Below are 25,719 nucleotides of genomic sequence, written 5' to 3' on the forward strand. Positions count from 1 at the left end.
ATGTACACTAGGAGGGGTAAATACCATCTGCAAGATACTACCCCTTTGTGTACTCATGCCCATCACTGTGAAGTTGCAGGCAGGGGCATCAACACTAGCAAGTCTAGCAAACAAATGAGACCGTTGCAACACATTGATATCATTGAGCGTACCCGGCATACCAAAAAAACAATGCCAAATCCATAAATCCTCGGATGTTACAGCCTCTAGCACAATTGTTGCATCATGAGACTTGTCACAATACTGCCCATGCCATGCCTTCGGGCTGTTTTTCTAAGTCCAATGCATGCAATCAACGCTTCCTAGCACACCGGGCCAACCTCGCTTCTCATTTGTGGCCATTAACTTTATTGTGTCTTCCTCATTGGGTGCACGAAGATAGACAGGACCAAAGCTGCGGATCATCACTTTGGCAAACCTACGCACCCTGACTTGATGACCCACAAGTATAGAGGATCAATCGTAGTCCGATAAGTAAGAGTGTCGAACCCAACGACGCGCAAAAGGAAATAGCAAGCGGTTTTCAGCAATGTATTTTCTGCAGGCACTAAAAATGTCGGTAACAGATAGTTTGATAGCAAGGCAATTGGTAACAAGCAAGTAATAGTAATGGTAACAAAGGTGCAGCAAGGAAGTCCAATCCTTTTTGTAGCAAAGGACAAGCCGGAACAAACTCTTATAGTAAGTAAAGCGTTCTTGAGGACACACGGGAATTTCATCTAGTCACTTTCATCATGTTTGTTTGATTCACGTTCGTTACTTTGATAATTTGATATGTGGGTGGACCGGTGCTTGGGTGATGTTCTTACTTGAACAAGACTCCCATTTATGCTTACCCCCTCTCATAAGCATCCGCAACTACGAAAGAAGAATTGAGAATAATCTAATCATAGCATGAAACATATGGATCCAAATCAGTCCCTTACGGAATAACGCATAAACTAGGGTTTAAGCTTATGTCACTCTAGCAACCCATCATCTAATTACTACTGCACAATGCATTCCCTTAGGCCCAAAGATGGTGAAGTGTCATGTAGTCGATGTTCACATAATACCACTAAGGGAAACAACAATATACATATCATCAAAATACCGAACGAATACCAAATTCACATGATTACTTATGACAAGATTTCTCCCATGTCCTCGAGAACAAACGTAAATACTCACAAAACATATTTAAGTTCAAGATCAGAGGGGTATTGAATAGCATAATGGATCTGAACATATGATCTTCCATCGTATAAACCAACAAGCATCAATTACAAGATGTAATCAACACTACTAGCAACCCACAAGTACTAATATGAGATTTTGAGACAAAAATTGAGTACAAGAAATGAACTAGGGTTGGAGATGACATGGTGCTGGTGAAGATATTGATGAAGATTGGTCCTTCCACGATGAGAGAATCGTTGGTAATGACGATGGCTTCGATTTTCCCCTCCCGGAGGGAAGTTTTCCCGGCGGAATCGCTCCGCCGAAGAGTAAAAGTGCTCCTGCCCAAGTTCCGCCTCAAGAGCGGCGCTTCGTCCCAAAACCTTCCTTCTGATTTTCCTAAGGAAAATGGCATCATATAGGTGAAGATGGGCCCCGAAGGCCTGCCAGGATCACCACAAGCTTAGGGGCCCACCCAGGCTTGTGGCTGCCTGGTGGGTCCCCCTCTGGTACTTCTTTCGCTAATAATTTTAATACATTCCAAAATAATTCTCCGTCAATTTCCAGCTCATTTGGAGATGTTCAAAAAATGCCTTCGATATAGCCCTTTCCGGTCCAGAATTTCAGCTGCCGGCAATCTCTCTCTTTATGTGAAACTTATAAAATAAAAGAGAAAAGGCATAAGAATTGTATTATAAAGTGAAATAACAGTCCATAATACAATAAATATCAACATAAAAATATGATGCAAAATTAACGTATCATGACTCAATTGTAGTATCTTCGCCAATGCGAAGATACTCGTCGGCATAGTCAGCAGGAATACCATATGCAGTCACACGCATAGCCCTAGAGAGTTTTTTATAGGCGCTAAAACCCAACAAGCCCGCAGCGTTTCTTCTTTGAGTAAAAAACCGGCAATTGGCATCACAAGCTTGCACAATTTTTTCGAAGAGTGATCGGCGCATTCGATACCTTCTCCGAAAGAGGTGCAACGGATAGGTTGGATTGTCCGTGAAGTAGTCTTGCATCAACATCATATTTTCGAGATGGCGGTTGTGAGGGATGCAAAGACGACCCATGGTCGAACGTCACTGTTTCTTGCGGTTTCGATCCTCCGCCTCCTTCACGGCCAGGACCGCTACGACCATCTGCTGATGATGGCGCTCGAGTATCGATTCCACGTCTGAGTCGTCGGACGAGGATGAATCCTTGAGCAAAAATTGCTCGAACGGGCTCAAATCCATCTAAAAAACCGCATCTAAGCTTGCATCAACAAAATTTCTACGACCGAGCTACAAGGGGAAGGAAAGGAGCTCACCGGGGTGGCGGCTATCGGTGGCGGCTCGACGAATCTGGGAAGGGGAACGACTGGTGGCGGCTCGGCGAATTCGGAGCGGGCAGCGACTCGAGGCGGTTGATCCGGGGCGACGGGTCGTAGTGGCTCGACTCGTCGGATCCGGGGCGGGCGACACGATTCCGCTGGCGGGAATGGCTGGAATCGCAGGCGGCAGGTGATGGCGACGGTGGCGGGCGGTCGTGGGAGGAGATGTGGAGAGCGCACACACTGAAATGTCCCTTTCACTAACCGCTTTCGCGGGATACATGGCACCAATGAGGAGTTGTGTTTTCGCGGGTTGGAGGGGATTTTATCGCGTCTCTCAATTTTTTTTTACGGTTGGATGCTTTTAAGATTTTTGTTCGGGTCACTTTTTGGCTAAACTGAACGTTATTTTACGGGTCAGCGATTTTAAAAGTCCGCTAGAAATTTTCTAAAAACCGGCAAACTCGTTCACGGCTCACTTTTTCTCCTGAGATCACCACGTATCTCTATCTCATCGCTCTCTCTCCCCACCTCACAGAGAGAGAGAGACCACGCACGACAGGAAACCAAAGAGAGAGAAACGAGAGAGGGCGGTTCCTCCCCCTCCTGCGCCCGAACTAACCGGAGCATATTCCACGCCGGGATCCCCTCCCTCCCTCCCTCCCACATAAACGCAGCCCTCCCGGGGAGAGAGAGAGAGAGGACATAGGACAGCATGTGTTCTTGACGGGGAGTCCAATCCAATCCAATCCAATCCAAGGTCAGTTGTGGATTCTTCCATTTCCATTCTCCGTCACTGGATTCTCGTGTATGAGGCATGGGTTGGATCTCGTTTCTGTGGTGCTATGCGCGATTTCGTCTGGTCGTAGATCCGTTTGTTGGGAGTAGACAAGGATGCCCCCGGCGGTTGCTCGGCGCAATGCCGGTCCGCTCCGGTTGTTTGATCCGACTTGTGCGCCAGTATTTGCAGCGGGGTAATGCTTGGTTTTTGATCGGTTACTCCTATTGTTTCTGTACGAAAGGATGAATTTCATTTTAGATTCGTACGGGTGTAATTGCTGTTGATTTGTTTCCAGTGAGAATTCCCGTCTAGCTCTCTAATAAATCACGTATTTTTGGAAGAAGTTTGATGGCTTCCGCTACGTTTGGTGCAGTTTTATATTCATCTGCACGCAAAAATGTTTATATGTTTCTCTTATTACTTTCTTTTGTGTGTGTTTCCTGTTAGTTTTTGCTTGACTCTCTCCTTAGGCAACGCAAAAGCATCTGCTGTTCCTCGTGGTTGGAATATCCTTTCTGTGCGGATCACTTTTTTGTTTTGTTTTTCTGCCGTTGATCAATTGCTACACCGTTTTATATATTTTAGCCGGTCATTCCAATATTACTTCCAAAAAAATGATCGAACATTACTTAAGACTTGCTAATTGTGTCGAACCAGTTACTTGAAATATGATCTAGACCTTACGGGCTGTTAGACAGATTATTTTTGTTAATTGCTTGTGCAGTGTATACAATTTTTTTGTCTGGACCGTTGTTACTACCTTAAGTCCAAATCAATATACTCTTATAGGTATAAACTGGCATCTTCCTTTTCTAGTTCAGTAGAAGCTCAATTTTGAGTTTGGGGTTTCTATGCTTATCTTGAAAAAAAGAAGTTCTCTGCCACATAATAGTTGACAGTCTGTTGCTTTGTTTGATAAATCAGATCATTAGATGCTATCCAATTGCTTGGTAAATCAGATCATTGCACAACCTGGTAACATATTTGTTTGCAACTTGATTAAGAAAAAAGCCGATGGCCAAAAAGTAGCTCTAGTGTTCTACCATACGAAATATGACAGAGGAACTCTAAAATGGCCACCTGGTCACCTGTAGGTTGAGAAATCTATGTGCTAGATTGTAATTTTACTATGATGTGATGATCATTTTCTATATCGTGTTAGCTGCATATTTTCCAAGTTTTTTTGGCCGGCTGACTTCTCTAATACATATATAAGTTCACATATGCCCAAGTAGTCCTGCTATTGCACTCTAGACTTTAACGCAAATGCCTTTTTGATGCTGGCCTCTTTTTCATCAAACATTGGTTAGAATTGTTAGTTAGCAATCTCACTCACTATTATTTTGGCTGTTTGCTAATATTTATTCTACTAATCGATGCCATTTTTAAACCCGTCTTGTATCTTAATTAGCCCATTTTATCATTTGACTGATCTACTGTCGATAGTTTCTGCATTATGTCCTTCTACTAATTTATATTCATTTTACTATGCAGGTTGATCTCTATTCTATGGATGCTTCTTTATCTAGCATCCCATTTGGACATGGAATAGCATCCTAACCTCATGGAACTCTAATAAAATAATTGGGCTCAGGATGAAGATCTAGTGCCATGCTGTCCTATGTTACTTGGCTAGTTTAGGATATCTCAGTCTTAGAGAGTGGAGATGATAATTATCCAAGCTTTCTGCCAGTTCTCCTTGCAGAGATAAAACTGTAACGATACTAGACTTTTTCTTTAGGATTAAGATTAACTTACTACCGATTAGTCAAACGGTACCAAAATAGTGTTGCTGCTGTGGAAAATACCTGTGGCATGCAAGCAGTTCAGCAGTGGACCTGCCTTTCTAGGTACCATGACATTTTAAACTAAACAAATGTCATTTTCTGATATTGTTGTGACGGAGTACTGATTTGTCTCAATAACCCCATAGATACTTGTGCAATTGAGAAGTGCCATGGAGCCTTCAGTATCTCCGCCAGGCGCACCGAAGCAAGCTGGCACGCGCAGACCTTGTACTGGATGCTCTGTGAAGGATTTGTGTCTTGTTTCAAAACAAGGGTCAATAGCTGAAGTGGAATCTGCTTTGGCCTTGATAAAAAAGAACGGTGGAAGCATTGACGGTAGAAATGCATTTGGCCTTGGTGCCCTCCACCTTGCAACATGGAGAAATCACCTTCCAATCGTCAGGCGGCTCCTAGATGCTGGTGCTAATCCAGATGCAAGGGTATGCACCACCTTTGTCTTCATTTATAAATTTTCTTATTGTCTCCTTTTCATTAAAGCACTATGCCTCCATTTATCGAACTGCTGGGTTGCTATTGGGCATTCTACAATTATATGCATTGGCAGAGGAAAACTTGTATCCAGATACCAAAGGCAAATCATAAAATATGTTCTTCATTGAGAAAAACATATCCTTAAACGCCCACATTGGTGTGAATTTGAAGTATATAATCTGTTTGCTCTTTACTTGCTAAATGCAATTTTTGTCCATTATTAAGTATCACACTATTTTTTTGTAAATTCCCACCAAATTCCATTTTTGCAGGATGGAGAATCCGGTTGGAGCAGCCTTCACAGAGCACTTCATTTTGGCCACTTGTGCATTGCTGGTGTTCTTCTACAGTTTGGTGCATCCCTCAATTTGGAGGACACCAAGGGTCGTACACCTATTGATCTTCTCTCTGGCCCTGTATCACAGGCTAATGGGGATTCTCCCAATTCAGGTAGCATGCCTCTCTTCTGTTTCGGGAGACAGTTAATTTGTCTCTAATTGTGTTCAGTGCTTTGGTACTGGTGTGATTATGACCTTCTGGAAATTTCTTTAGGATGCGCTTACAAATCCTCCTTACCTTTTTCCATTTTAGTTGCAACGGAAGTCTTCAGTTGGGGAAGTGGAACAAACTATCAACTGGGAACTGGCAATGCCCACATACAAAAACTACCTTGCAAAGTAGATGCCTTGCATGGGTCATATATCAAAACTGTTGCTGCATCAAAGTTCCACAGTGTAGCAGTCAGTTCTGATGGTGAATTATACACTTGGGGATTTGGTCGAGGTGGTCGTCTTGGACATCCGGATATTCAGAGGTAAGCAGTCATGCAGTATCTAATAAAACACTTTTTGTAGAAAGGTTGAAAATGGTTATCTCCACATGACTTTGTGGTAAGTTCTTTGCAGAGAATGCACAAACCTCAAAACACAAGCACTTATTTGTTCTAGAATTTTCCATACTTTAACCCTCTTAACTTTTTTCTTCTAAATGAGTTACCATTCCTTTTTACCTGATGGTCTACGATTCACTTCAAATTATAAGCACTTCTCATTTGTTTTAGACCCTTCCGTACTTTAGTTCCCCAAAGTGATTTCTTCTAAACAAATTGCCATTCAATTTTGTTTTATGATTTTATAATTCAAGGCTATGCCACCTTCATAAAGTCTGTTTGGCTTTGAAGATACAACACTAACTACTCAAAACTGCAGTACAAGATAGTTAAAAATAAATGTGCTGGATATATTTCACATCAGTTTTGTGTAGTATATATCATGCAGTCTTTCGATTATTTTGTAGCTATAATTTGATTTCCAATGCGATGAACTACGAGAATTAAATCTACATCATATAAGTCATGCATATATGACTCCAAACTTACATGTAGTGTGGTATGTCGATATTCGTTCGTACTTCGGTTATCTAAGCTCCCACATGCAATGCACATGTACCTTACTAGTATATTCAAATGTGCCAATGAAGCGTAAAGTCGCTAACATTTTTCAACAGTAGTTGAGCACTAATGTCTCGGGCCTTTCGGTGTTAAAAGTCTCATTTCTCATGCTATTGGTAAAATTTATTTTGTGTTGCTACAACTACCATTTTATTGCAGTGGCCAGACGACAGCTGTGATTACCCCTCGCCAAGTGACAGTTGGATTAGGCCGTAAAAAGGTGAATGTTGTGGCTGCTGCGAAACATCACACAGTGATTGCTACATCAGCTGGGGAATTGTTTACCTGGGGATCAAACAGAGGTATGTGTGAATGTGTATGTGTCTCCAGCAACATACTTCTAAAATTTACAGTGTGCTTATGGCCTATAACAAAATGCTATGGACGATGCAGAGGGTCAGCTTGGTTACCCTTCTGTCGATACCCAACCAACACCAAGGCGTGTTAGTTCACTCAAGCAAAGGATAATTGCAGTAGCCGCTGCAAACAAGCACTCAGCAGCAGTTGCCGATACTGGCGAAGTGTTCACATGGGGTTCCAATAAGGAGGGCCAGCTAGGCTATGGCACTTCAAACTCGGCATCCAATTGCATTCCAAGAATGGTAGAGTATTTGAAAGGAAAAGTATTTAAAGGTGTATCTGCAGCAAAATATCATACGTTAGTGTTTGGGGCTGATGGTGAGGTAAGTTAAAATCGGTTCGAATAACACCAAGAAAATTAACAGACCTCAGACCTGCTGATGTCACCCACTTTTGCAGGTGTTCACTTGGGGTCATCGCCTCGTGACCCCTCGCCGTGTTGTAATAGCTAGATGTCTTAAGAAGGGTGGAAATGCAAATGTGAAGTTTCATCGTATGGAGCGACTTCAGGTGATCTCTGTGGCAGCTGGAGTGATGCACAGTACTGCTCTAACAGCTGATGGTGCTATTTTGTACTGGAATTCATCGGATCTGGACTTAAGATGTCAACAGGTTCGGTTATTACATCTCACAAGGTCATCTTTTAAGCTATGTTATGTGTTTCATGCTTACATTTAAACTGTTTCTGCACAGATATTCTCTATGTGTGGACGGAATGTAGTGAGCATCTCAGCTGGAAAGTACTGGACTGCACTGGCTACATCAACTGGTGATGTTTTCATGTGTGATGCAAAGAAACGTAAGGATGAAACTCCAGTATTTACTCGAGTGAATGGTGTTAAGCGAGCATCATCAGTTTGTGTTGGTGAAACACATATGCTTGTGCTTTCTAGTATTTACCATCCCGAGTATCCACCCAAACCCAAATTCCAAAGCAAAAAGCCCTCATCAGAATGGAGTGGTGTGATGGAAGAGTTGGATGAAGACATATTGTTTACTGATGTCCAGCCTGAAACTGATCTATCTGTTACCAGCAATGAAATGAGCAAAGGCATACCCAGTCTGAAGAGCCTCTGTGAGAAAGTTGCAATTCAGCATATAATGGAGCCAAAGAATGCTATACAACTTCTTGAAGTTGCTGATTCCTTGGAAGCCAAAGAGCTCAAGAAGCACTGTGAGGTAATACATCAGTGTGCTGCAGCTTACATGCATTATACAGTTGTTACCACATACTGATATGCATTCATCCTTTGTCCATGCCTAATTAATTTTCATATAGTGATTTCTGGTACTCTGCTGTGCAATGCGATGCAGGATACAGCTATTCGCAACCTTGATTACATCTTCACAGTGGCAGCTCCTTCAATTATGAATGCTTCTCCCGAAATTCTTGCAAATTTAGAGAGATTGCTGGATGAAAAATCCTCGGAGCCCTGGAGTCACCGCCGTCTTCCCACAATGACAGCTACTTATCCTGCTGTCATTGATGGCGATGCAGAGGGAGATAATGCAGGAGGATTCCCTAGGCTCAGGGACAATCAGAAGCCTGCATCAAAGTTGTATGGAATGTCAGGTTATGGTAACTTCCTTCAGAAAGAAAGCAATGCTGAGCAATTTGTCTCCAAACAGATCAGGGCAATTCGCAAGAAACTGCAGCAGATTGAGATGCTCGAGGCTAAACAACTGGATGGTCATCAGCTTGATGATCAACAGCTAGCAAAGCTCGAGTCTAGGGCTTCCCTTGAAAGTGAACTTGCAGAGCTTGGCTTTCCAACAGAAGCATTTTCAAGACCTTCAGTTTATGTGCCAAACAAAAAATCTGAGGGTTCTAAGAAACAGAAGAAGAAAATCAAGCAGGCAGCACAATCTGATATTACCTCTATAAAGCATGAGGACAAGGAGCAAAACCACAATAAGGAGCTTCCAGAAGTGTTACCAACCCATGGCTCTTCAGAAAAGGTTTGCGCTCTTCTATCCTATGATCCCAATAAGGTTCATTTTCTTTGGTTCTTTCCGTGTTGGTCTTCAGTCTCATGCCTGTATTCCTAGCCAGTGAAAAATCTTCTACCTATCTTAAAGACCATACGGTTGAAAATAAAAGGATTGCTGTCCTACATTTGAAATTTTGATTTCTGTGAAAGTGTCACCTACACTTTCATCTATAATTCAATATTTAGTTCTTCTCTATATCATTTTGTAACAAGTCCACAAAAATGAGAAAATTCCAACAACCTCCAACTTCGGGTTTTGGAAAAAATCTGGCTGCACCGGCCTTACTGGTGACCAGTTGTATAATTTTGGACTGGTCGTGTTTATCCGTGACCCTAGCTACTAGCAGTTTTTTTATGTATGCTTGGCCGTGTCTTCGTGGTGTATGCTCTTTGCGGATGATGTCGACACTGATGACTTCCCGATTAAGATAGGATTGCATCAGGGGTCAGCTTTGAGCCCTTATCTTTTTGCATTGGTGATGGATGAGGTCACAAGGGATATACAAGGAGATATCCCATGGTGTATGCTCTTTGCGGATGATGTGGTGCTAGTTGACGATAGTCGGGCGGGGGTAAATAGGAAGTTAGAGTTATGGAGACAAACCTTGGAATCGAAAGGGTTAGGCTTAGTAGGACTAAAACCGAGTACATGATGTGCGGTTTCAGTACTACTAGGTGTGAGGAGGAGGAGGTTAGCCTTGATGGTCAGGTGGTACCTCGGAAGGACACCTTTCGGTATTTGGGGTCAATGCTGCAGGAGGATGGGGGTATTGATGAAGATGTGAACCATCGGATCAAAGCCGGATGGATGAAGTGGCGCCAAGCTTCTGGCATTCTCTGTGACAAGAGAGTGCCACAAAAGCTAAAAGGCAAGTTCTACAGGACGGCGGTTCGACCCGCAATGTTGTATGGCGCTGAGTGTTGGCCGACTAAAAGGCGACATGTTCAACAGTTAGGTGTGGCGGAGATGCGTATGTTGAGATGGATGTGTGGCCACACGAGGAAGGATCGAGTCCGGAATGATGATATACGAGATAGAGTTGGGGTAGCACCAATTGAAGAGAAGCTTGTCCAACATCGTCTGAGATGGTTAGGGCATATCCAGCGCAGGCCTCCAGAAGCTCCAGTGCATAGCGGATGGCTAAAGCGTGCGGAGAATGTCAAGAGAGGGCGGGGTAGACCGAATTTGACATGGGAGGAGTCCGTTAAGAGAGACCTGAAGGATTGGGGTATCACCGAAGAGCTAGCTATGGACAGGGGTGCATGGAAGCTTGCTATCCATGTGCCAGAGCCATGAGTTGGTTGCGAGATCTTATGGGTTTCACCTCTAGCCTACCCCAACTTGCTTGGGACTAAAGGCTTTGTTGTTGTTGTTGTTGTTGGCCGTGTCTTCGTGGGTTTGTTTGACTAAGTTTTGCACCTTTGCTTTTCTTGATACCTAGTGGTGAGAGGCCATGCGAAACTTTATTCTTCTGGTACCTGTTCTGAGTGTTGCTTCCATGGGAGGCTAAGTATTTGATAAGGCAGAATATCTTGTTTCTTTCTTTTAAGAGTTATAATTCCAATTTTTACCCGTAAGTTTCAGATTTGTGACAGATTATACCCCATCTAACAGAAATTCTCGTTGCTTCACATTTCAGCGCTGACTTGGATGCCACATAGACTGATTAATCTGGCCAACCGGTTTTCTTAGGTCCGGTTTGTTTTGGTTTTGTTCAACCACACTAACACATGCACGAACACACGAGGTCCTCCACGCTGTACCTCGCGCCCTTCCCCACAAACATCTGTCGGTTTGGCTCACGCCCAGTGCCCACCGCCGATAACCCGGGTGTGCCAGTGCTTTGGCAAGGATGCCATGCCTGCGGCGCCATCATCGCTGGATGCCGGCGGAGCACCTCTTTCTTGAGCCGCCATCACAGCTGTGCCCTTTGGTCCTTCGCGCGTGCCGCGTTGCTGCCGCCGGGACCTGTTGTAGTAAAACACGATGTCGGCCAGCTGGAGCAGTGCAAAGACGACAACTCTCACGACAATGCCAGCGACGCCGTGCCAGAGAGCTTGCCCTTCTTGTTGTTCCCAGGCACGTTGCACTCGGGCTCATCCCGGGTGCTGGCGATGGGGACGGGAAGAAGGGGCTCCCGCTGGAGGTTTACCCACAAAGGCGTTGGCCGGAAAGCGGTGTGAGGGCCTACAGGATGGAGACGCTGAAAAGGCGGTTCCTGTCCGGCCACAACACCACAACACGCGCAGTGAGGCGAGGCTACTAAGGCCATGTTCAGTGCATGGGAGCAGAGCGGAGGCCACCACCCAGATCTGGAGAGGTCTGGCTCCCCCTCCTATCTGCCCAGATCACCAGCTTCGGCAGCTGTTGCAGTCGATTCGACCCCCTTTGGAGGCAGATGCACTTGATCCAGGACGTGGTAGCCTACGATGGCGGCCTCTGGTGATGAGAAGTGTGGTGGCATCTGGTGGCGACTCCGCGTCGTAGTCCACTGCGTGTCCTACTCCCCATCATGAGCGGAGGCTGAGTGCCGCCTCCCGCAGCTCCCTGGTGGTGTGGCCGTATCTCCGTCCTCGGCGCCACCTCAGAGTGGCTTTACGGACGGTGTCGCCGGCTTGACTGTGGTTCCGTCCTCTACAACGCAGGCATGACCGGCTGTGCCTTGTCTCCATCCCCAGCCTCCATTGCATCGATGTCGCCGCTCCCACGGCACGGAGCTCGTGAGGCGGCCTGGCTCTGATTATGGGCAACATCCTGGTGATCTGACCTGAGTGTTGTCTGCAAGAACGCCGCCTACTTTGAGGTCACCAGGCCCATGAACCTGTTTACCGGCTTGTCGGACGGTGGGTACCACAGGTGCCGGCGGAGTGGCATCGGGGACTTGCCTTTGCTGCTGGAGAACCTCAAGGTCCCGACGCCAGACTTCATGATTGACGGGTCGTACCCTTCCCTCTCACTGCGGCTGGACCATGGTCATGACGCCATCAAAAATCAGAAGGGGTAAAAACTGACAAATGATTATTACATGGAGTAAAATTGAGGATTTTTTCTTAAATGGGGTAAAACATGTCACAAACATAAATCGATCCTATTTATGTAGGCATTTCTTTATAGTTTCTTTGCTTTAATCATCGTTTTGTTCATTATGGATGTGTTCTTTTATTTATCTATTATGTTAAAGGAAGCAACAGTATTAATAAATTTATATATTCAAGCAGGAACCAGTCAAACCATCTGATGATGGCACTTCGAGTAACACAAAAGCCATCTTTTGTCCATTAGGGAACAAAGCTTCCCGGCCAACTTCATCAAAGAAGAAGAACAAGAAAGGTGGCTTGTCATTGTTTTTGAGTGGTGCTCTTGATGACACCTCAAAGGTAAGCTTGCCTACTCCTGCTGTGCCTGTGACACCAAAGCAAGAAGGACCTGCCTGGGGTGGAGCTAAGATAACGAAGGGACCTGCTTCCCTTCGTGATATTCAAAGCGAGCAGAGGTCGAAAACGAACGAGCTGGTGACGACGAAAGCAAAAGACCGCCATGAGGATTCACCTGACAGTGCTGGGCTTTTGCGGCTTTCTTCATTTATGCCTGATGCTTGTTCAAGTCCAATATCTGTTACACCTGCTCGTGCTGTTCCTGCTCACGAAGGGGATAAGAGCACACCTCCTTGGTCATCTTCAGCTACCTCACCCAACCTATCACGGCCTTCACTCAGGGACATACAGATGCAGCAGGTTGACTTCATGTTACCAAATGTTAAATTGATACGTATTTTCTTACACCAATATAACAAAGTGCAGCCTCTGATTGAAACCAACTGACTTTTGAGCAGGAGAAACGGCACCACGGCGTTGTCTCCCACAGTCCGAAAACCCGGACATCAGGCTTTGCCATACCATCCCTGGGCGCAGCGCCAGAGGTTGTTGGCGTGAAGGACAACGTTCCCAACCGCTGGTTTAAGCCAGAGACTGACACCCCGTCCTCCATCCGCTCGATCCAGATTGAGGAACAAGCGATGAAGGACTTCAAGCGTTTCTACACCACCGTGAGGATCATGAAGCCACAGGTCTAGGATGAGCTGCTGCGGCCTGGCCTCAATCCCGGAAGAGTTAGTCATCTTGTTTAGGCTCACCCTCCCGTTGCAATGTACATTCAAGTGTACAGTCAGTTTCTGTTAACTGTAGGTTCCTTGTGTCGAATAAAGTTCAAAGCTTCTCCTGGCTTTCATTTTTTGCCCTGCTTTTTTATTTTAACTTTGGCAACCTTTATTAAACGATGATCATGTCTGTTACAAGATGGAGGAATAAGAAAGTCAGGAGTGTTTCCTTCTAACTGGATCGGCATTGCTCTCCTGGGCGTCGCCCTGCCGAAAGAGCTCATCATCTCCCGGCAGGCAGAGTTCAGCAAGACGCAGTACTTCCACCCTGCGTGGAGTTACTAATACCGGTGTTCAACCCATATGTCACAACTTCCGGCGGCTGCCTTCTACTCCCTCTGTTCACAAATATATAATGTTTTCGACTTATCATACAAGTCTGACATATCTTGAAGAATAAAATTTCATTACCATGTACCCTCTCTGTCCTGTAATATAAGAGCGTTCTAAAATGGAGGGAATTAATATCTATATCTATCTATACCAATATATTAAAGGGAGGATTGTTTCTCCAGTATTTTTCGTTCACGATGGACCCACATAATTTACGTCCTAGGCTTTGTACGTATAGTGGCGCCAGATACTGAGAGGAAAATATATTTTTCAAAGTGAGTATATTTTAGAATGCAAAAATTTGGCAAAGTTATTAATAAAAAATTTAAAGTCGCATATTTTTAAAGAAAAATATTTATCTTTTTCTTGAAACCTGAGTATTTTCTAAAATACAGACAAATTTTAAACTAGGAGGTATTGTTGTGATTATTTCTCAAATTTAGAAACATTTTTAAAACAAAAATATTTTTTGAACTTTAAATTTGAAAAGGCAAACATTTTTGTAAACATGTTTTCTTAAATGGGAGGTAATGTAGCTAAATTGTTTTAATCTATACATATATTAATAAAACTTGGCGAATATTTGAAATATGCCCACATGATGCTTTGTTTCACTTTATTTTATTAAACTAGGGATACGAAAGGAATCTTTTCTCTTTCGCGTCTTCACGTACAACGAGTCTCGCTCGGTCTGATGACTCCCGTCAAATGCATGAGGAGTCCAGCTAAGGTTTCATGGTCTATCTGACGAAAACTACTCAATTTACATGATAACACGGACATATATTATGTGCAGTGCTTTTTCCTATTATATTAGCCAAATGATAGAAACAAATTGTGTTCAACGCTTTTGATCTTCATCGGACACGAAGGCGGCTCAACAATCCAACTATTGGACCTTGCCAACCTTGGTTAGTGACAGCTGGTGCTGCGACCACCGACGACGAGGACGACAAAGACGACAAGCGAAAACATGTGTCTGGTGTTATGTTGAAATGGAGGATGTGGACCTGAGAATGAGGTATTAGTCGTGTTTATTATGTTATGATAATGAGGGTGAGGTCTTTAGCCATGCTCAGTGGGTAAACGCATGTAAGGGCTGTTTTCTCCCATTGCAATGCACGGGAATGTTTTCTAGTCCATACCAATATAAAAAGATCCAAAGAGGCAGATCTAAATCATCTCAACCGTCAAATCATGTAATCTAGTGGTTCAAATCGCTCCAATATTAAGCACCAAACACGTTTAACGCTTTAATTACCCACCATTGCCATTGGTTATAAACATGTTTAGACTCAACGCTATCCCATGAAATCTACCATGTAATTAATATATTACCATTTCCATGAAGAAAGTAATTAATATCTTACCAAATATCAATGTGCCACAAATATGCCTTACCTAATATAACGTGCCACTAATATCCTACCTAATACGTGCATTGCACGTACATAATTACTAAGACCGGCCATAGTGGGAGTAACATCACTAGTAATATCACACTTTTCAAGATAATTTTGCTTATGTGGCACATATTTAATGATGAGAGAGGTGATGGTGGTAACTTAGCTAGTTACTGTAACATCACACATACCAAGACAATATGAGTCTATAGGCTAATAAATGAACCATAATATGACAACACGCATATGTTACTATCCACTATGGAGATAGTAACATAGCTTAGTAAAATGTGATGTTACTAGTCTAAATTACTCCCCATTGTGACTAGTCAAATAAGAAATGGTATCATCTTGATTCTAGTACTATGGCCAACCCATACATCGTTTTCCATTTTATATGAGCTCATTATTACCAACTTATCTCAAGAGCCCGTAAGAGGAAAATTACAACAAACCGTACTTTTGGAGACTAGAAAACATGCCCGTGCGTTGCAACGGGAGAAAACAACCCTTACATGCCTTTACCTATTGAGCATGGCTAAAGACCTCAGCCTCATTATCATATAACATAATAAACACGACTAATACCTCATTCTCAGGTCCACATCCTTCATTTCAATATAACACCAGACACATATTTCCGCTTGTCGTCTTTGTCGTCCTTGTCGTCGGTGGTCGCGGTACCAGCTGTCATTAACCAAGGTTGGCAAGGTCCAATAGTTGGATTGTTGAGCCGCCTTCATGTCCGATGAAGATCAAAAGCGTTGAACACAATTTGTTTTTATCATTTGGCTAATATAATAGGGAAAAGCACTGCACATAATATATGTCCGTGTCATCATGTAAATTGGGTAGTTTCTGTCAGATATACCATGAAATCTTAGCTGGACTCTTCATGCATTTTGACGGGAGTCATTAGGCCGAGTGAGACTCGTTGAACGTGAAGACGTGAAAGAAAAAAGATTCCTTTCGTATCCCTAGTTTAATAAAATGAAGTGAAACAAAGCATCATGTGGGCATATTTCAAATATTCATCAAGTTTTATTAATATATGTATAGATTAAAACAATTTAGCTACAGTACCTCCCATTTAAAAAAAACATGTTTACAAAAATGTTTGCCTTTCCAATTTTAAAGTTTAAAAAGTGTTTGTGTTTTAAAAATGTTTCTAAATTCGAGAAATAATCACAACAATACCTCCTAGTTTTAAAAATTTGTCCGTATTTTAAAAAATACTCAAGTTTCAAAAAATAAAAAGACAAATATTTTTCTTTAAAAAATGTGCGACTTTAAAATTTTTAGTAATAACTTTGCCAAATTTTTGCATTCTAAAATATATTCACTTTGAAAAATATATTTTCGTCTCAGTATCTGGCATCACTGTGTACGTAATTTAAAATTTCGTGGTGCTAATAAAACAAATAGTCTTGTTTAGTCTATTGGTAAGCATTTGAGTGCTCTAGCATGAGCGGCAGGGTTTGATTCCTTGCGTTGCAATATTTTTTCTTGGAAATTCTTTTAGCGTGGGCTCTTTGTACGCTAATGGGCCGGCCCATTGCGGCTCTATGCGTCCTGTGAATTTTTTTTTGATAAAAACAAATCAAGAGAAGTAGAAAATGCTGCGACGTACAAAAAGTAGAAAATGCTGCGACGTACAAAGCCTTATGTGGGTCCACCGTGAACGAAAAATACTGAAGAAACAATCCTCCCTTTAATATTAATTAGGGAAGGAAGAGGATATTTATATGCAAAATAAGACAAACTTGACAAAAGGACTTTGTTATACACTGGCACCGTGCTGTCATGACTGAATTAAAATCTTGCGCCGCGTCAAATATTTTTTATATATCTTGCGGATTGTGGATTTATACGGAAAAAACCCTTTAAATTCTTCGTTCATGGTCAGTAAAGACCACAGAGAAACTGTGGAAAAGAGAAAAGAATCTGTAATAAAAATATTCTGATCTCTGGTTGCACAAAGATGGCCTAATATGACTTTGCAAAAATAGCAACTTCATCGGCTGGATTGCCAGTCATGAAACATTTTTTCGCACCCTCCGGCTGATCAAAGGGAAAGCACCTGATGGTCGCACTGGTCTCTTCTTTCACCTTCAGCTCATCCGCATCGCTGAAGTTTACCACAAATCAATCAAATCGTCAAATAAAAAAAACATGGTTGACCCACAAGGATAAAAGCCGTCCATTCAAACACGACCTACCTAGCTGACCATGGACCTCTTGCCCATTTACCCTCGGAAATGACCTCCTTCAGTTCTCCATATGAGTTGACATCAACTATATTACTGCAACGAGTGAAAAGGTTATTAGTTCTGATAAAAGAAATCTGGATCATGCAATGAAGAGAACCCACAAAAGAATCCATGTGTCCGACGACAAGTACATATAAACCTAACACAGGTACACACTAGAACAGTTATTATCACTATGGGGAAAGGATGGCATAAGAGCACAGAACAAAACGGGCATAAGAAAGTAGCAATAAACACTTCTTGAAGACAAGTTATGAGTTCATAAAAAATATATTCTGGATCATAAGTACCTATCACGAAATGTGATGGCCTTCTGTAGAAGAGATGCCTGAATTTCCTCTAGACGGTCTTTTATATGATCCACCAATATTGATGGTTCCATAGATATTCCAAACTCCTTTCCTTGCTTTCCAGGGACATCTCGCCTAGAAAGCACAACACTCCTGTTTTTTACATCGCGGGGACCAAGTTCAATCCTTATGGGAACTCCCTGTCAAAACAATAGAAGAAATGTCAAGCACAAGCCTATGGAAAAGTAGAAGGGGAAAATAACTGAACTGGAATTCCAGTAGAAGTGCAAAAGTGGTTACTTTCATTTCGTAAAAGTTAAACTTCCATCCAGGTGTCCTCAGCTCTGAGTCATCCACTTTGACTCTAATGCCTGCTTCTTTGAGCGTGTTCTGAACTGAAGCTACAGCTTCCATAACAACACCCTTTTCGTCACCCTTTTTCCAAATAGGCACTATTACCACCTGTGTTGAACAAAAAATTCTTACATTCTACTCACAAGTGTATAGTTCAAAATACTGAGAGCAGATAGTACGATGCAAAACTTTGCAGAAAAGGGACATAGCTGGCATTTTTGGCCAAAAAAAATTGAGTCCCTTTTATCCAAACTTCCACAGGGGTTTTGTAGAGTACAAGACAGATGAAGGAAAAACTTATACAGGTACAAGGGCCTGAGCTTTGTGCGCACAAAGGTGTAAACAAAGCAATGGGATAAGACCTGAATGGGAGCAATCCTCGGTGGAAGCATTAAACCAGCATCATCACCATGGGTCATGATGATCCCACCAACGAACCGAGTGCTAATAGCCCAAGAAGTCTGCCATACGTGCTCAAGTTGACCATTTTCATCCATAAACTGCAGCAGGTGAGGAAAATCAAAATAAACAGTTTGTCTCAGAGGATTGCAATAGGTACTTAACTACTTATAATAGCTAAATGATCGAGTACAGGAAGCACACAAGATTCCAATAAAATGAGACAGTTCAAAGTTGGTAAACAGCAACCTGTGTTTCGAAGGCACGGGAGAAGTTCTGGCCAAGGTTGTGACTAGTTCCAGCTTGTAAGGCCTTCTTGTCACCCATCATAGCTTCTATAGTGTAGGTCCGATCAGCACCAGCAAATGTCTCCACTCTTGATTTCCTGCCTGGAATAACTGGTATTGCAGCTTGCTCATAAGCAAATTTGGTATATACATCAATCATCTGCATCGCCTGCAGAGTATTAAGAAATGGAGCAGATGACAGCGCATTAGAACCTTTCATTGTTTCACATCTGTATCATTACTACATGAATGGCATGGTACTGAACAAGTTCAGGGGCAAAAGGAACTTGCAGAATGATGAACAAACCTCCTTCTCTGCCTCTTCAAGGGTTGCATGAGCTGTATGACCTTCTTGCCATAAAAATTCAAGAGTTCTGATGAATGGCTTAGTCCTCATTTCCCATCTTGTCACATTGGCCCACTAGAATAATAGGAAATAATTAGTACAGTAAATGATAGTGAGCGTGTTGACCCAAGTCTGCCAATGAGGTTACCTGATTAATCATGAGAGGGAGATCACGATAGCTCTGGATCCATTTAGTGAACATGTGATTTACGATGGTTTCACTTGTTGGTCTTACCTACAAAACCCTCGAGAATGGAAATGCAAAAAAGTGCAGCTTTAGAAGTGACCCACTCACAGAATTAATCGCACATTTATAAGAATTGTTCAAAGTGAATATAATGGTTCTTAACTTCATAAAACTAGAGCAAAGTATTACCACAAGCTTTTCCTCCAGCTCCTTTCCTCCTCCAATGGTAACTACTGCAAGCTCCGGACTAAACCCTTGGACATGACTGGCCTCCTTCTCTATAAACGAGTACGGTATGAACTGGTCCAACAAAGAGGGCAAGGATAAGAAAGTATATCAAGGGGAATGCCAAGAAAACAGTCTCATTCAGATAAAACATGAGCTAAGCTATGTGTGAAGAAGAAACAGTCACCAATTACAGCAATAATTTGATAAAATAGACTAGCTAATTAGCTATAAAAAAGATACTCCTTCCATTCCAGAATATAAGGTGTATTGGTTCCGTGCAAGTCAAACTTATGTATGTTTGACCAAGGTTATAGAATAAAATATCAACATCTAGAAAGGGCAACCTGGTGCATGTAGCTCCCGCTTGCGCAGGGTCCAGGGAAGGGTCCGACCACTTTGGGTCTATAGTACGCAGCCTTTCCCTACATTTCTGTAAGAGGCTGTTTCCAGGACTTGAACCCATGACCTCATGGTCACAAGGCAGCAGCTTTACCACTGCGCCAAGGCTCCCCTTCAAAATATCAACATCTAGAATACAAATTAAATAAAATATGAAAATATTTTTCATGATGGATCTAGTGATACAAATTGGTACTGCAGATGTTGATACTTTTTTCTAAAAGCTTGGTCAAACAAGCATGTGTTTGACTTATATAAAAACTAATACACCTTTGTTAGGAGCCCCTCCTAACTTGTACTCGTACATGTACAGGGCCTGGCCTCTTGGGCCAGCTCATGGGCCCCGCTCCTGACCCACTGCTGCATCTACAAGTACACAGGAGAAGGCTACGAACGGGGTATCCAGTGGATCACGGCAAACGGCACACAGCGGCTCGGCTCTCTTCTTCCTCTCGTTCCCCTTCCTTTGTTCTTCCTTACCCAACTATCAATTAGTGTGTAATCGATACTCTGCACTCGGATCAATGGTGCTTGTGAGCAATTGAGTGGTAGTGTGATCGGGTCCCTAACATCTGGTATTCAGAGCCAGTAAATATTCCCACAATTTTTTTTCACCCAGCACCACCTCCCCCAATTCCCCAATTTCCACCGGCGACAGCACCATGTCCGATCCAGAGCAGGCTCCTTGTTCCCTCGTCTATCCACCGGAGTGGGACGCCATGACCGCAGATGACCAGATGCTGTGGTTTCTCGTGCAGCTATCGGCGCAACTGGATAGCATCAGGTCTGAGTTCACGGCTGCACGCACGGGCGATCCAGCCGGGGCTACCTAGCGAGTCGATCCGGCTGCCTCACCTGCTACTACTACCGCTACATCAACAACTGCTCTGGCCGTGCTCCACACCAACCACGACACCACCTGCCGTGCCGCTGTTTCAGGCACAAACGAGTCTGCAATTGTGGCGGCCTCTGCCGAAGTCGCTCCCAAGCTTGCCGTCCTCCCCAGCGTCTTCTCAACCATCAAGGTCCAGGAGGTCCTCCAGATTACCCACCATGCGTCCCTTGACTGCATCGCCACGACGCCCGTGACCTGTTCGACAGAGTGCCCGAACCAAGTCACTGTCACATCGTCGCTCACGTTGCCAGTCATGACGGCACCACTACTCCCAGCAACCACAGTTGTGCTCGTCACCAACCTCAGTCACCCTGCTAGCAACGGTGATTCTAACCTGTGGGCGCCCCTAGACATGGAAGACAAGCTCCTGACCACTCCATCTTCTCCTATGTTTTCAGCTATCTATTCAATGCAGCCGTTCCTGAACCATGACCTGGACGTCTCGTTGCCCACAAGGCACCTAGGACTTTTGATACGGCCGACACCATGGCCATCGTTTCTGGCAGATCATTTTGCAGAGGGGAATGAGATTCGACCAACTCCATGGCCATCATTTCAAATCGGTGTGCCATCAGAGGACAAGGATGATTCATGTTTTTGTAAGCAGTTATTTCATGAAGGTAAAAAGTGGCTTTTAGAACTATGTGCTTGCTCTATTACTACGGCTCCTCAAGTGCAGCATTCCAATCTACCTATCACGACTGCACATCTATTTCTGAGCATGCAGAAAATGGCTGCTCTAAGCACTGAACATTCAAGCAAAAAAATTCTTCAGTTCATGCAATTTGGGCCGTATGAACTAGTCTGTTACAAGCTTCAGGGTTAAGTATCCAGTTTGTTTACTAGTGTTGTTGTTCAGACTGTACTCTCTGCATATCCTATTGATTCACTTCCTCTGTGGGAATTTGGTACATGTGCTGTGAAAGACACTGTTCTGCTCCATGGCATAGCTTGTGGTTGCGTCTCCGGTGACCCTGGATATGTGTGGTGGCCACAGGATCAGCAGCCAAGCATGAAGCGTGATTTGCAAGAATGGGCGCCTCCTGTTCAGTCTGCTTGAGAGCTGCTGCATTGGCCTTTTTGGGAGACATCTTCTGCTTCATATAGTGGTGATAACTCTCGTTTTGCAAGGTAATGGCAGCAAGACAGAGCTGCAATCACTACTGTGGCCCTCATTTCCATACAAATGCCAAGCAGTACAAGTATGGTTAGAACTACCCAAGTATGAACAAGGACAGCTCACTTCCTTAGTTTCCACTGAGTCAAGCAATTGTTGTGAGGCTGGGTCAAAGAGAGTGAAATTCAACACTCTATCCGTTTTTCCTAATTGCTCTAAACATTCCCAATGGAAAGTTGCATGGCCACTCAGTTCCAAGAGGAAAACATCTGCTAGCAGGCTCTGTCTTATGCCATGGCCATCATTTGCTTGCTATCCTGAAGGAGTTACTCTGAAGCACACATGGATGCTACCACAAGTCATTTATGTGATGAAGAGTTTATCTGGTAATCTGAATTCTCTTAGAGCTTTCTCAAGGTATTTTCCAAATCTGCAACTGAAGTCCAGATTCGGTCAAACAAATGTCCACCTGAAGCTTCCTTGGCCATCTGGTTCTTGCGATTGCCGAGCAGTGCAAGTGTGTTCAGAACTGCCTAAGGTGAAATATATTGAATATCAATTTATGGTTGTTTGTGAGCATCACGTAGTGGATTGGGATTATGCTGTTCTGGGTTGCATTCCTATTTCTGATAAATTGCAGGGAATAATTCATATTATGCATATATCAGTGCACTTGTTTTTTTTCGAGTCAAGAAGAATTTAAAGGCAGTGGTCGTGCTTCAATCAACTTTAACACTAACAATGCATGGGAACAGTGCTCCAATCTCCTTCGGAATTGCATAAGGATATTTCGAGTGCAGCTCTCATGCTCGTGGTTTTTGAAACGGGGCAAAAATGATTCAGATTTCAGTGGTCATGACAGGCTCCTTCACAGCAAGCAGTGATTGGGTGCTCTAAGTACAACATTTCCGAGTAGTGTCTGTCTTCAGTTCGTGCAGTTTTGGCCATTATTGTCTTTTGCTCCAGCTGGTATCACGATGCAATGGCAGGTGGACAAGCATCAATCGCGTGACAAAAATTCACAACATATTTTTATGTTGCCTCGTCCCCTTTCTGAACCAATATTATGTGAGGTTAATCATGGCTGGTATTTCGACACTCTCAAACTATTTGCGATTCAGGCTGTACAATTTGCAACAGAGATTCATTATTCAGATTCCAGTCTATTTGGTAGTGTATCATTCTCCTTTGGGCATAAACAAATGTTTCGCTGGACTCCAGATACTTCAGCTAGTGGTGACCACCTTGAGCAATTGTGGGATCCTGGAGGCCTTGCGAGCTATATATGCAGTACATGTGCATTGACTTCCCTGATGCATTACTTGTTTGAAGTCTGGCTTGCATATGCGACTCCTATATGCATCCAGTTGAGAATGAAGAAGCCAATGGGCAGCGGCGAACTAAATCAGTGGATGACCATCCATTTCTTGCATGGAACATTGGAGCATGATTGCAGACTTGACAAGCTCATAGCACTATGGGGGTCCTTGCTGCCATTCTATTGCCAGTCATGCAAGTCTACGAGGAGCGGAAAATCTGTGTGTGGGCCACACCTGATGATCTAGGGAGCTTCACCGTCGTCCAGGAAGGCTATGGGACTTCAGCTTCCAATCAAGACACTTTTCAAGGAGGGAGGGGTTTCATCACCAGTGTCGCTGTCGTCGTCGTGCAGGGCTCCATCGACCACAAGTACTACCTCAACTTCGATCAAGACTATGTTGGCAACGACCACTTCCGCGGCGCCTCTTGGGATGGAGTCACCATCGGACACGGCTACTACAACTTTGTCGTTCAAGTCAACCCCGACTTCGACTACCATCAGGACTTCGAGCTAGTCAAGGAACACCGAGTGCAATGGGATCCCGGCGGTTCTCGGTGGTGTCGGCTTGGGGTCAAGCCGCATTTCAAGGAGGGGGGGATGTTAGGAGCCCCTCCTAACTTGTACTCGTACATGTACAGGGCCTGGCCTCTTGGGCTTGCCCCGCTCCTGAACCACTGCTGCATCTACAAGTACACAGGAGAAGGCTACGAACGGGGTATCCAGTGGATCACGGCAAACAGCACCCGGCGGCTCGGCTCTCTTCTTCCTCTCGTTCCCCTTCCTCTGTTCTTCCTTACGCAACTATCAAGTAGTGTGTAATCGATACTCTGTACTCGAATCAATGGTGCTTGTGAGCAATTGAGTGGTAGTGTGATCGGGTCCCTAACATCCTTATATTTTGGAATGGAGGGAGTACATATAGGACATAAGTATCTGGAACACGTGCATACATTCGTACTATGTTTCAAATGATTTTTTTTTTCACTTTGTTATGCCTGCTTTACATCCAAAACAAGTTAATAGCTAGCACCTGCACATCAGGTATGAAGATCATAGCTCAGCAATAGATAAGCCAAGACATAAACTGATATTTTTACAAAAGGATTATATTTCATCGTGTGGCGCTATTAAATGGTACCGACATGCATCGAATTAGAGCAAAGAACGGCAGAAACAAACTAACATCTTGATCGATCAAGACTCTGGCTTCGGCACTACAGAAAAAATAGCGCAGCCAAATGAAACATGGTATGCGTACCTGAGGGAAGTACATGTTGCTGTGCCCCGTCTCCTTGAACTTTACATTCAAATAATCCTACAACAACAACAACAAAAATAAAAAATATTCAAACTCTGTACTAAACACACTTCCTGCTATGAAGTACTCCACTTCCAATCCCATGCAAGGATTACAAGTTTATACTAAGGACGCGCTAAAATTGACAGCATTTTATGAATATTACTCGAATGCATAAGCAACGATAAAATGGTAAGAGTGGCACGTCAGGAAGTGAGAACTAGAGGTATAAGACTGAGAGGCGAGGCCAAGATACCGTTATGGTTGCTACAATTCGCACATACACAACACTAAATAAGTTCATACAGTTCACAGTGTATTCAAGCATCGCCTCACAGTAGCACCAGGTAACTACCATTCTTGTTTACACCAACAATGTCAAAGTCTGCCCAACAAGCACGGGCATTAAGGCGCGTTGAAGCGAGCACGCGGTAAGGAGGACTATACTCTGGAGCACCGACCTGTATGGCCTCCCAGATGGCGTACCCGTAGGGGCGGATGACCATGGTGCCCCGCACGGGCCCGTAGTCCGCGAGCTCGGCGGCGGCGATCACGTCCGTGTACCAGGCGTTGAAGTCCGTCGACCGCGGCGTCACCTGCCCCTCCCTGTCGCCGCCGCGTGTCTCCATCTTAACGGGCGCTGCCGAGGAAGCACCCGCGGTCGTAGCGGCAGGGCATAGCCTCGCCGGAGACGTGTGGAGGCAGCGGCCCCGGTGGCGGAGCAGGGCCGCCGGTCTGGCCGCCGCCGGCGCGAGTAGCGAGGGGAGGCGCAGCAGCGAACCCATCAGAGGGGATGATTAGTTGGATTGGGGGTGTGCTGCCCGAATGCTTCTGCTATACCCTGACAGGCTGGGCTCTTATTGGGCTTTCTAGGTCAGCCGGCCGGCCCAACTGTTGGCCGGTCGCCTACCGAGCGTTAGATTGCACGGAGCTCAGATAGACGCAGACTGCCCCTCAGAGAGAGAGAGAGACGCAGAATAGGTCGTTCGCTGCAACCAGTTAACGAGCGCTTCTTCGGGAGCCTCGCAACGATCAGCGCCACTTGGCGCGCTCTCAGCCATTTTGCCACGTGTCGTGTTTTGAACGCTCTTTT

At 44.0% G+C, this 25,719-nt stretch overlaps 2 protein-coding genes across 2 annotated transcripts; one reads left to right on the plus strand and one right to left on the minus strand.

Moving 5' to 3' along the window:
* Positions 1-3,033: 3,033 nt before the first annotated feature.
* Positions 3,034-13,676, plus strand: LOC119354538. Its single transcript, XM_037621257.1, has 12 exons — positions 3,034-3,242; positions 4,758-5,113; positions 5,197-5,490; positions 5,815-5,992; positions 6,134-6,356; positions 7,152-7,294; positions 7,386-7,675; positions 7,752-7,964; positions 8,046-8,531; positions 8,667-9,311; positions 12,563-13,078; positions 13,177-13,676. The coding sequence occupies exons 3-12, from the start codon at positions 5,221-5,223 to the stop codon at positions 13,414-13,416; spliced, it is 3,204 nt and encodes a 1,067-aa protein (XP_037477154.1). The 5' UTR covers positions 3,034-3,242; positions 4,758-5,113; positions 5,197-5,220; the 3' UTR covers positions 13,417-13,676.
* Positions 13,677-17,040: 3,364 nt separating this feature from the next.
* Positions 17,041-25,438, minus strand: LOC119354539 (proline--tRNA ligase, chloroplastic/mitochondrial-like). Its single transcript, XM_037621258.1, has 11 exons — positions 25,088-25,438; positions 24,588-24,644; positions 19,559-19,669; positions 19,331-19,417; positions 19,144-19,257; positions 18,799-19,005; positions 18,513-18,650; positions 18,097-18,258; positions 17,797-17,996; positions 17,456-17,539; positions 17,041-17,364 (listed from the first exon to the last, which is right to left on the minus strand). Exons 1-11 carry the CDS (start codon positions 25,409-25,411, stop codon positions 17,223-17,225), a joined length of 1,626 nt encoding a protein of 541 aa, XP_037477155.1. The 5' UTR covers positions 25,412-25,438; the 3' UTR covers positions 17,041-17,222.
* Positions 25,439-25,719: the final 281 nt, after the last annotated feature.

The sequence above is a fragment of the Triticum dicoccoides genome, chromosome 2A (assembly GCF_002162155.2).
Source record: "Triticum dicoccoides isolate Atlit2015 ecotype Zavitan chromosome 2A, WEW_v2.0, whole genome shotgun sequence".
Lineage (NCBI taxonomy): Eukaryota > Viridiplantae > Streptophyta > Magnoliopsida > Poales > Poaceae > Triticum > Triticum dicoccoides.